The sequence below is a fragment of the Charadrius vociferus genome, unplaced genomic scaffold (genome assembly GCF_000708025.1).
Source record: "Charadrius vociferus isolate BGI_N301 unplaced genomic scaffold, ASM70802v2 scaffold103, whole genome shotgun sequence".
Taxonomy (NCBI): Eukaryota; Metazoa; Chordata; class Aves; order Charadriiformes; family Charadriidae; genus Charadrius; species Charadrius vociferus.
In genome coordinates this window covers 5,162,001-5,174,112 of record NW_009648061.1, presented here as the reverse complement: position 1 = coordinate 5,174,112, position 12,112 = coordinate 5,162,001, and the positions used below count along the sequence as shown (strand labels likewise).

Below are 12,112 nucleotides of genomic sequence, written 5' to 3'. Positions count from 1 at the left end.
ATTAAACTGAGGGCATGGCATTATCTGGAAAAGGAAAGAACAGGATGTGAAATGAGAGAAGGTTGATGGGCTTTAGAAAGATGACTGAAAGTGATTCTTCAGGTTTTAATGGTGATAAGATTTTCACACACTTCTGAAGAATTTATGGGGGTTGGAAAATTTTCTAACAGTAGACTTTTAAATTTCTTCAGTAATTAAAAGACAGCAAGATAGAAAACAATCAGGAAGACAGAGCTGTCAGGCAAGATCCATGTATTGCAGGCTTAGCCATTATGTTTGGAAGTGTCATGCTGATATTTTAATTCCATTACCTCTGTTTTATTTTAATTTCTGAGAGAAAGTGGATTTTGTTGTTGATTTTTTTTCCTTGACCTCCTTGGGAAATGGTTAGGGAAACAGAATAGTTAGCCTTCAGGATTTGTCTTTGTATCCAACGTCACTTTTTAACCTGTGAAACACGCTAATGATTGCAAATATTGATCAGGAAGCTACAAGTTTTAAATGCCCTGCTCTCAAAGTTACAATTTCAGAAAGATTTAGTTCCTCTGAAGTAATAGGAAAATATTGTTAAAAGTAGTTTCCAAAATAAACCTCTGCCTCATATGGCCTGCTTTTGGTGACCTGACATTAACCTGTGTTTTACAGGCAGGATTGTGTACCCCCTCCCTGTACACATTATAGATTTCTGGAAAGGATTAAAATTGTAATAGCAATTGTTTTCTCCTGTATTTTTTTAATTGCCTAACATGTATACTATTCTGCCTTTAAATTTCTATTTTGCTTCAGAATTCACACAGAGGGGTGATGTCCCACTGCAGCCAGCGAGGCTGTGTTCGCTTACTGGTGATGAGGAGCTGATACATTGTGCCCTATTTTTTTTTCCTGCATAAGTTTATACCAAAACAAAATGCAAAATTGTCCAATAGCCAATCAGAGAAGGGGAGAAAACAGAAATAAAATTTTAGACTTCAGTGATCAAAATGGCTCAGCTAAATGTTATAATCAGTGTAGGCTTAATAAAAGGAAATTGACTGATCAGCTGTTAGTCTGGAACAAACATTTTGATGGATTGATCTAATGATAGAATACATATAGAAATAAGTAGCTATGTGACCATGCATATGCTCTAAACAAATCTAATATTGTTGATTTGTTATGAAGCAAGAATGTCCTAGAAAGCACAATACTTACTTTTTCTTTTACTGAAATGCAGAAGCGTGCTGTTGAAGTGCATGTGGATATTCTCGCGAGTATATTTGTAGCATGATCGTTATCACTGAAATGCTAATTTGCCATCATTTAAACCTGTGGTTTTCCTGAGTCTCGGCTTCCTCCAGGAGCTTGCGGGTTCCTTCAGTGCTGCAACCTTGACTGTATGACAGGTGATGCAAGGAACGTAACATTGTCCTGTCACCAGTGAAGGGACATTCCTCTGACATTGTAACAAGAGTTTTGCAATCCCACCTGGAAGTGCAGAAGTCAAAGGTTGAAGTTAAATTCTTTTGATGTTGCCCTGGCTGACATTGGTTGTGAAAATCAATTCACTGAAAATCAATTAACTGAAAATCGATCCACTGTGAAAATCAATTCACTGAAACAAATTTCAAAGATGGAAATGATCAAAAATCACAACATTCGGAGACATAAATCGGTAGTTCTTACGAGTAGTAGTTTGGTTTTATATTTGTCTCATACTATGCAAGATTGCACTTTATCTTACTTCATACAGCTTTGTACTTATGCGGACACTTACCTCTATGCCTAACGTTAGGCCCATAAATTTGTTTTCAGTACAACTACTCAAGTGCTTGAAAGCCTTAATGTGTGTATTTAATATTTGGAAGATCAGTGTTTGCGTTTCGAAGTTAGCACCATCACTTACAGTTTCTCGACTCTTCATTTGCTTATACCCCTATCATCAGTGCTGCAATAATAATTGCTTAAATGTGTGACTTTGTAAATGTAAAAGGGAAGAAAGAATAAGAAGAGTTGAAAGATGAGCTCTGCCTTTTGTCAGGCAGGGTAGGGTACGTGAAAGATAATCTGCATGCTGCACCGTAAGATCACAGAATCGTAGAGTCGTTATGGCTGGAAAAGACCTTTAAGATCATTAAGTCCAACCGTTATCTAACTCTGCCAGGCCCACTTCTTAATCATGTTCCTGAGCACCATACCTAGACGGCTTTTAAATACATCCAAGGATGGTGATTCAACCTCTGCCCTGGGCAGCCTGTTCCAGTCTTTGATAACCCTTTCAGTGTAGAAGTTTTTCCTGATGTCTAACCTAAACCTCCCCTGGCGCAACTTGATGCCATTTCCTCTTGTCCTGTCGGTTGTAACTTGTGAGAAGAGACTGACCCCCACCTCTCCACAACCTCCTTTCAGGTAATTGCAGAGTGCAATAAGGTCTCCCCTCAGCCTCTTTTTCTTCAGACTAAACAACCCCAGTTCCCTCAGCCGCTCGTCATAAGACTTGTTCTCAAGACCCTTCACCAGCTTCGTTGCCCTTCTCTGCACCCTCTCCAGCACCTCAATGTCCTTCTTATACTGCAGTGCCCAAAACTGAACACAGTACTCGAGGTGCAGCGTCACCGGTGCCAAGTACAGTGGGATAATCACTTCTCTGGTCCTGCTGGCCACACTATTCCTGATACAGGCCAGGATGCTATCGGCCTTCTTCACCACCTGGGCACACTGCTGGCTCATGTTCAGCCTGCTGTCAATCAACACCCCCAGGTCCTTTTCTGACAAGCAGCTTTCCAGCCACTCCTCCCCAAGCCTGTAGTGCTCCATGGGGTTATTGTGGCCAACTGCAGGACTCGGCACTTGGTCTTGTTGAACCTCATACCATTGGCCTTGGCCCATCCATCCAGCCTATCTACGTCCCTCTGAAGAGCCCTCCTACCCTCAAGCAGATCAACACTCCCACCATCTGCAAACTTACTGAGGGGGCTCTCAATCTCTTCCTTGAGATCATTAATAAAGACATTAAACAGGAGCTTTTTCATGAGAATGCCGTGGGGAACAGTATCGAAGGCTTTACTGAAGTCTAGGTAAATGACATCCACACATGTGGACTTTCATCGTGGTGTTTCCCCTTGGTTTGAACCTGCCCGAGTCAGCACGGAGGAGACCCTCAGCTCATGCAGAGAGGTGATCTGCGCCTCGGCTCTCCCGACGAAATGCGGAGGGTTTTGGATGAGGCTGGGCAGCGGGTTTGTGCGTACGAGTCGCTGCCGGCACGGGGCTGCCTGGTGCTGGAGCAGGTGCCAGCATGGTGGTGCTGGGCTGTGGGCCGGCAGCAGTGGGGAGCGGGGCTGAGGTGCCCAATGCAGTGGGTGGGTGTCGCTGTGTGCAGCGTGACCGCAAGCAAAACAAAACAAGTTTGAGGAGAAGAAGAGGAAAGAACCTTACAGCAAGGGTCTCTATAGATGGTGGGTTGTAAAACTTATTATATCTGGAATGTGTCGGCGTCCCCCTCCCCCCCCCAAAAAAAAATGCTGATGGCATTTGTAAATTTTTCTAAATTTACAACTGTATTTATACATTTTTCTATTTTACAAATTTACTTGTAAATTTTTTATTTTCCTCTAACTGTAGCAAGTCTTATACACATAAGAAAGGGGAAAAAAGTCACATCAAAAAGATTTGAAGTAAAATGTTAAGTATTTAAGTTGAAAAGCCACCAATAATCAAGATTTGTCAGGGCACTAAGGAAACAAAGACAAAACTAGGGAAAAATAAATGTTATTTCTTTGTGCTTAGATGTCTTACAAATCATCAGATAGGTACTTTCAAATTGTTCCCAAGATTTCACCAACATGAATAAGTGGATACGGGGCTTTTTGGCATGAAATGTGTGGTTTGTGGAGGTTTTTATATTGTTGCAGCAGTCGCAGTTGGGGCCTGCTTTTGTAATCCCTTATGCTACAAATGAGGCTGTGAAAATTCATAACAGTTGCCGGAATGATTAAGGATCCTATGACCAGGCTTTGATGCAGCGCTATTGATGTACTTCAACCAGAGATACTTTTGAATACGTACAGGACTATAAAATCAGATATTTATTCTTTTTGAATGTATCCATCACTAGATGGTTTAAAGATATTAGTGTAGTAACTTCTATGTAAGTTCTGTAAATAAATGTAAACATTGTTTATTCTGAATCTCACTTCAGTCTCACCCTTGCTCTGGGTGTTGTTTGCACATTTTGAAGTAAGCAGCTCCTAGGAGAAAATGTGTATATGTAATCTAGAGCCCATCCTTCCAGATAAGTACTTTAAACAGAAGCAAAATCTATAGTACCTGGCAAATATCACTGTCAAAAAGGCTTTTATGGAGTTATGGACACATAGTTGATTTGGGAAGCATTCTGACACCTGCAGTCTTCAATGGGGATGCTTGAATTTCACCTGCAAACCACACTAATCAGAGAAATCTTTTGAATTCTGGAGCAGAAAGGCTATGTTACTTCTGCAGACTGGGTTTGCCTTTTAATTCACTCAGTCCTATGGGCCTGGAGCATTACTGTAGTATGATTTACAGTTTTCTGAATCTGCTTCAATTCCTCAATTTAGTAAAAGAAGTGTCATGCAGTAGTCTGGTTAATAGTTGTTTGTGAAGTTAATACTCCAAATAACAGCTTCTTACAGTGAAAGAAATTCTATTTTGATTCATCTTCCTTTTGATATTCAGCCATGTCTTTCTGAGATCTCTGTGTGCAATTAGAGTATGTTATTGCTGTCTGACCTTTGAGTACATTAGTTTTTAACTTCCTTTTCATTTTCCTCTGTTTCCAGGAAATTGAAGACCATGTGGCATTTTTAATAACTGTTCCAACGGCCCTAGCAATTTTTTTCGCTATATTTATCCTCGTCTGCGTAGAACCTGTATTTAAGAAGCTGCTTCGTATATTTTCTCTGGTGGTCTGGGTATGTCTTGTTGCCATGGGATATCTCTTTATGTGTTTTGGAGGAATCATCTGTCCCTGGGACCAGGTAAGACTGTCATTATTATTAATTTTACCTCATTGGGTGGATTTCCAAGACCCGTTCTGTGCAAAAGTATTCACGTTAATTTTTGTGGGACATTTCATAAAATTTTCTTGTGACTAAGTGTTTGCATGCTGAGACTCCCCGCATCTATTTTATAAATACCAAAGAGATGTGCATACTTAGGAATGGAAATATTTAAAGAATTTTGCTTTTATATTTTTAAGTTCATTTGTGTCATGAACATTTGATTCCAGTCACCAACTTCTTTGTAAAGTGAATATTTGATTCTAGTCACCAATTAACATGGCAGAAATGCTAGTTATGTTCAAGACGACTGGTGCTATCCTCTTCAGCTTAAAATGTTTGAGCTGTCAGTGTAGGCTTTCTGTGGCCTTCAAGATGTGAAGGACTGGGAGTTTCCTTGCATTTCTAGGGAAATAAATGAGTAGAGAAAGAGTGGAGTACCCTTCACATTTTTTTGAATTTTGTAATGAAGAGAAAGCAAAAATATAATTCCATTTTAATAGCAGCACTTTTGAAACATCAATAAATGATGTGCAGTATCCAACGCTGAGCCTGATCGATTCTTCTGTGTTCATCTTTTTCTTTTCACAAGCCTCTCTACATTGGAATACTCCCGATATAATAATTGAAAAACCCTCCAAAGGATGGAAAAAAAAGCTTTAAAATATATAAATATGTCTTCTGAAAATTTCATGCTGATTCAATGAGTTTGTTATAACCTTTAAATGGTAGTGCCGTATCTGGGATGCCTTCTAGGTCTTTAAGATAAACTTGAAACAAATTCTCTGACTTGTTATTCAGATCTTGCAAAGACTTATGCAAATACTGAACTTTAAGTATGCAAGTACTTCCTTTAAAATCTTGAATTCAAATGATTTAAATTACTGGTGTATGCTGGTGATATTCGTTTTGGAGCCCTTAACCTTTGTGGGTGACTTCTGTATTCTCATTTTCTTGGAAGGTTCAGGGATTAACTGGCCACCTTCCTGCAATTTTTTTTTTTTTTTTAATAAGTATTTGAAACTACCAAACCAGGCCACACTTGCATGTAATAAAAAGCAAATCAGAACATGTAGTATTTTTCTGTAGATACAGGTTTCACCATGAAAGTCCCTGTATCTTTGTGATATCAAGTCTAGATAATTTGCATGGTCTTACTTTTTTGATTATTTTTATTTTCATTGCCAGTTGTGGGATGTCATGCTAGAATATTTCAGGCTTTCAAGCTTAGATGCAGATATTCAATTAGCCGCATTATTTGTTCATTGCAAATTCTACTGAGTTTAATTTTGTTATTTCAAAGATGTGATAATGTTTTTCAAAAGCACGTGGCATAAAGGAGATCTAAGAGGGATGCGGGTGTCTCAATCCCGGGGTTGTATTTAGCCTGTGAAGTTGGTTTGTCCTGCCTTGCTTTCCTCTTTGGAAAAAAGTAGGCATTCCCAGAGCATCCGAGGGAGGTGGCTGGAGGTGTGAGTCAGGAAGGGCTGCAGACCTCTGGGGAAAGGCATTGTCTTCCTGCAAGGTTGCCAGGACACACGTCCTCTGATGTTTCAGCCTCCTCCTTGCTTTGCGTGCAAGTGTTGCTTGCAGAAGAGGATATTTGGGAGGGAGCTGCACTGATTGCTCTGCCAGCAGCAGAAGGCTCCGGGCGGCCGCCTTGCCCAGCGCTGCGCAGGCTGCAGCCCAGAGCGGGCAGGGCTTTTCCAGAAGACCTGGACTCGACTGCAGATGTGTGGCTTCACGCTGCTGTGCAGGCGTCTTTGGCATCGGGGGGGGGAGAGGGGTTGTGGCCGAGTGGCCCCTGGCCACTGCTGGGAGCCAAAGGTCGTCTGGCTCCATGCAGGGGGATGCTTCACTTCCCCAAAACCATTTTTTTCCTCCCTCTTGGAATAGCAGCGCTGTTTTGTTGATGGCTTTTGTAGGTATACTTTCTCCTAGTGTCTGTTAAGAGTGAGCTAAAGAAATACAGGAATCTTTCTGGGAATTTGACGCCTTACACAATAGGCTCATGACAGGTTTGAAGTTTTTGAACGTTTGGAAAAAAGCAGTGAGCAGTAAAATACTGCTGTGTGTTCCTGTGATGCTGGTGTTTTGATTGCTCTTCATCAAGAATAGGTAGGTCAATGATCGGTGTTCTCTCCTGTAATTATACGTGAAAGCAAATCTGAAAAATCCTTCCCCAGTGATCACTGACAGCTTCTTTGTTGAAGTTTTACATTTTGTGAATTTTAAAAACATTCTGCTTGGCTTATTGGGGTGTTTTTGTTGTTCCTTTATCCTTTCTATGAAAGAAAAGAAATACGATGGAAAATTTACATTAGTTCTGTTTCAAATACATCTTTGTCAACATAGCTAATTAGAAAGTTATTAAAATTAAAAACAGAGCCAGTTCATGCACACTTACTTACTAAACAAGCGCTTTATTTTCTTCAAATTGCAGCTTAACTTGTGTTCTGGTCCAGCAGAGTTTAAAAATACTCTTTTCATCATATCTTTCATGTCTTCTGAATCCTAAGCTTGTTAAAAATATGGTATTTCTTGTGTAATAGTAGCTACTGAAAGATAAATTTTCTGCATACCATAGTTTATAGAAAGAACATGTTATTCTTTCATTTGTGCATAAGCCTTCTCCCTTTAAAAGGCAACCCCATATCCTTTCAATTTTGGCTTAATGATTTTAATGCTCCTTTTGGCTGTGTGCAGCTGCTAAGTGCAGTTTCTCTCTGTTGTCTGAAGGAACCTTAGGTGTGAACTTTTGCAGCTTTTGTTTACAATAAAAATACCACTTCAAGAGAGACTATTTTGGTTATGAACTCAATATATATTTAATGTGGAGCAGTTCCTCCCGAGCCTGCAGGCACACAGCTCAAATAAATCTGATGAACAGTAGAGCGCTGGAAATGAAGTGGCCGGTCAGGGCCTTTGGTTTTTTTCTTTTTGTTGGAAACTTGTGGACTGATGTGAAATAAGTGCAAATTATACTTGGTTTCAGCTATCTTTTTGCTGTCCCTGCAGACTGCTTTTATCTGTCTGCATTTCCTTGTCTCTTGTTCGGCTGCAGCTACAGCTTTGGAGAGAAAGCTATTATCAGGTAGGTAACTGGCTGCTGTTTGAAGGGGGAAGGCGGCACAGCCATAGATGGCTGCTTCGTCCCTTGGGCCGGTCTGCAAGCCCCATGTTGGCTCAGTAATTGTCTGCTGAGCCTGATCCGAAGGCTGGAATTGTCACCAGCCTGTGTGGGCTTAATCACAAGCCCATCTATGACAGGATAATGGCACTGTCAACTGTACGAACCAACTTACCTCTTCAGTTAGCCCAAGCTCCCTCACTCCTCTACACGGATGATGAAGAGAAGCAAGTACATTGAGAGGGAGATGGAGGGCGCCTTAGTGAGGCATTGGGTGGCTTTATGTGGAAAAAATTAGGACAGTGATGGCAAATGATTTTGGTACCCGACAAACTTTTTTAAAGAACTGTGGCAACCCTCTGTTGTTGGTGTCAGCCCAAGTTCCTGTCAGTGCTGAACTTGGCAGTGGAGCCCCTGGTTTTGCCTGGTGGCCCTGGGAACTTGGATGCTCTGATAGGACCTACACACACTGCGCTGTGCTAGAGCCCAGGAGGGAGGCTGGGCTCTCTGGTAGGAGTTGTGGTACACCTGGCCAGGACTGGTAGGAAAGAAGTAGAGCAAAGGAAGTCACGCAGAGGCTCAGAGAGAGCACTTGCCTGCTGGCAGTTCTTTCCAAGTCGAAGGTGTGAGCAATAGTATGTGGAGATGGTTTCAATGAGGAATGACCTACGGATGATGCTTAGAAAGGCCTGTGCAGAGGTCAGTGGATGCTGTGTTTGGTTGAGGGCCTCTAATGCAAGGCAGGCAAGCTGAGGACGTAGTCCTGGTTGAAAAAGGTAATGTATTGATTTTGCTGTGTTAGGACTTTTCCCTACTATAGAAAGGAGCACCTTTCCTTACAAAATGTAAATCCAGTACCTATCTGTAGTGTTATGTGCCAGGGAATGAATTTAAATTAGTTTCCTCTCGTTTCACTGACAGTGTAGTTATTGTACCACAGTCGCCTTTCCATGTCATCCTCTGACATGTCTAATACTTCCTCAGCCTTTTGTACAGGGTGTGTGTAAATATGTCATAGCACATTGATATCAATGGGTAAAAAGAGCTCTTAAAGCATACAGCGGATGATAGAAAAAAAAAGAGACTAATTATACAGCATTATACTAGTCTAATGAATTCTATCATTGCTGGATTTTGGTATTCAATTCTACTTAATTATAAATACGTTTGCACAGCCCAGGCACCAGATGTGTTCCTCCTTGTCTATATTCAGTTACAGCACAAAAATGACTTCAAGCAGGATTTGATACTGCTGGTTTCCGAAAAAAAATATCCACATGTGATGTGTTTAGAATATGTTTGGCTATTTTAGCCTAAATGCTACTTTTTGAGCTGAATCTAAAGCATTTTTTTGTTTGTTTTGTTCTAATGCATTGGTATGGAATGGTTTGGGCCTTGGAGCAGCCCTGGGTTATGAAGTGCAGGCAACATTTTCTGTATTAGTATTTATAATTCTCATTTTTTTGATACTATCTTGGCACCTGAGGGTATCAATCTATCGTGTGCTGAGGGTTGAGGGCCTGCACCGGCTTTGTATGGTCATGGTAATTAGCTCCTGTATTAGACGGCGGGGCGAGCTGGATGGGTCCGTGGAGAGGGAAGGATTTTCTTTGTACAAGAATTACATCGGGTCCCATTTCTGCACCTTGCTTGGGACCTGCCTTATCTAAAGTCAGCCCTGCTGTAAATTATTAATAACGTGTTGTGTGGTTAAGCAATGCAAAAAAAAAAAAAAAAAAAGAGGTTAGATGTTTGAGGAAGAGAGCGGGGTGGGTGCCAGGGAAGTCCCTGAAGCGCAGGAAAGCGAGGATGAGTTGCTGTCAGCTGTACCACCAGCTCAGGATCTGGAGTGCGGGGGAGACTTGACATTTTTTCAAGTTCCAGAGTAATCAGACTATCAGGAATAAGTATCCTGAGCAAGGAACTACATCTTGTAGGAGCATCATTCAGTACCTTGTCAGTGAATAGACACCTGAAAAAGGACATAAGGAAGACCAGGAGGCTTGTATGATGATAATGCCCAGCAGATGATACTGTGCTTTAGGAGTAAGTGTGATAGAAAAGGAAGAAACCCGCAATCCACAAATGTAAGCCATATTTGCAGTTATATTCAAGGCAGGAGAAGAACAGATGATTTTTATCCTAATATTCTTTTCTTTTTTTTATAGACATACGAAGTCACAGGCTTAATAGCAAGACATTTAAATGTGTTTATCAAGTCTGGTATGGCTATATCTGTAGAGGAAACAGGAAAAAGCTGAGCTGTTAGAGATCTGCCAGTGGGTCATTAAAGTCAGTAATATAGCAGATTAACATAGTAAAATAGCGTGTGGAGCCTTGGAACACCTTGTTAGGACTAATGTGCCCTTGTTAACCTTTGGTATGTCATGGCATTGCATCGTGATAGCTGTTTGTGGAAAGAGAACTGATTTATTTTTTAAATAGGGAAAGTAGTTTTGTAAAAAAAAATACAAATCTGTTTTAGCGCCAAATGGAAGATGAGAAGCAGTGCTAAAGGAGATGAGCATTATTAAAATAACTGTACATATAGGCGAGGGGAGATGGCAGCTGGTGTGACGTCAGAGAGCGTCAGGCAGGAGGAAGATTGCTGGCTGAATTTCTCAGGGAGCTCTCTGGGTAATGTTTGCCTTTATTAGTGCTTTTTACTAGTGATGGGGTGACAGAATGTCACCTCTGTAATGAAATGTGTTGATGACCCAGTTAAAAGATTCCTAATACAGCAAAAGATCAGAATGTTATAGGGAAGAAAAGCATTACTATTGCAGTAATAGCAACTAGATGAAATTTAATAATAGGAGATGTGAGGTGCCTGCATTTGGGAACTAACAGCAGAAATTTCAGCTGTAGGCTGAGATTTCATCAGTAGAAAATGAACAGGGACAAGCAGAATGAAGAGGTGAAGCATTAGTTGGTCACTGGGTCATTAGGGTACGTATCCAGAAAAGACGCAGTTGTGATGGCAAAGCATCCGGCTAAGGATGAAACCTCACTTGAATCACTATGTACCTTTCTGGTGACCTGCATTCAAAAAGGTAAACTGAAACTGCAACAAATGCAGGGAGCGCCAAGCGAGATTGCCAGGAGAAGGGAGAGTTTTGTGAGAGGAGATGGGAAGAGCTTGGCTTGGGTATAGATCAACAGAAGAGAATAATGCTGAGAGTGGTGTGACTGCCATCTACAGATAATCTGTGGTTGCAAACATCAGATTTGAGGAGAAGCTACAGAAGATAAAGGATTGTTGACACATACATACACCAAAAAAAAAAAATAAAAAAATCAGCCATTAATGAAATTTAAACCGGAAATTAGAATAAATCCCTTAGCCATTAGGGCACTGGGTTTGTGGAGTGGCTAATATCCTCAGGATTAAAATAATGAATTGATTTTACAGTGGAATGCTGACCTTAGCTGAGAGTCATTCAGTGTCTTCGATTGCAGGGACATGGACTTCAGTGATCTAGGAGCATCCTTTTTCCTATGCACTACTTACATCTGGGACTACTGAACTCATTTAAATGACAATTTACTTTGACCTGGGCTTGAAGTTCATCTAAAACCTGAAGAGATGGATTTTCTGAGTTTTAAAAGTTCATGGCTTTTTGCTATTTACATGTCTTTTATCCTTCCAGCATTCTTCTGGAACAGTAGTCTCAAAAATTATAACATCAGGGGATAATAATCTTGCTATACTTCTGATCTCTTCAGGCATTCACCATAAGGCTTATGAGAGAGGTTAACGTAATATAGAGTAGAAGAGACTGAATGTGTCCTGCACCTTTTTCAGAAGAACCTGATGAAACCCTTGTTTCCTTGATAGTTTATTTTTCTTTACCCTGTTTCCCATAGTGATTTTTCCATCTCATAGTGTACAATTAAGTACAAAGGCTGAGCTGATCGTAGATTTCATCAAGATTATTGCATAGTTTGTGTGTGGTGTGATATT

The 12,112-nt window shown here is 40.7% G+C and overlaps 1 protein-coding gene across 1 annotated transcript in view; it reads left to right on the top strand.

The window, feature by feature from the left end:
* The first annotated feature begins 3,821 nt into the window (after positions 1-3,821).
* The window catches only part of ADCY2 (adenylate cyclase 2 (brain)), a 209,993-nt gene continuing 201,702 nt past the window's right edge, over positions 3,822-12,112 (top strand). The window contains exons 1-2 of the mRNA XM_009883800.1: positions 3,822-3,848; positions 4,800-4,997. Of these exons, the coding sequence (XP_009882102.1) occupies positions 3,822-3,848; positions 4,800-4,997 (225 nt within the window). The remainder of the gene's footprint in view (positions 3,849-4,799; positions 4,998-12,112) is intronic.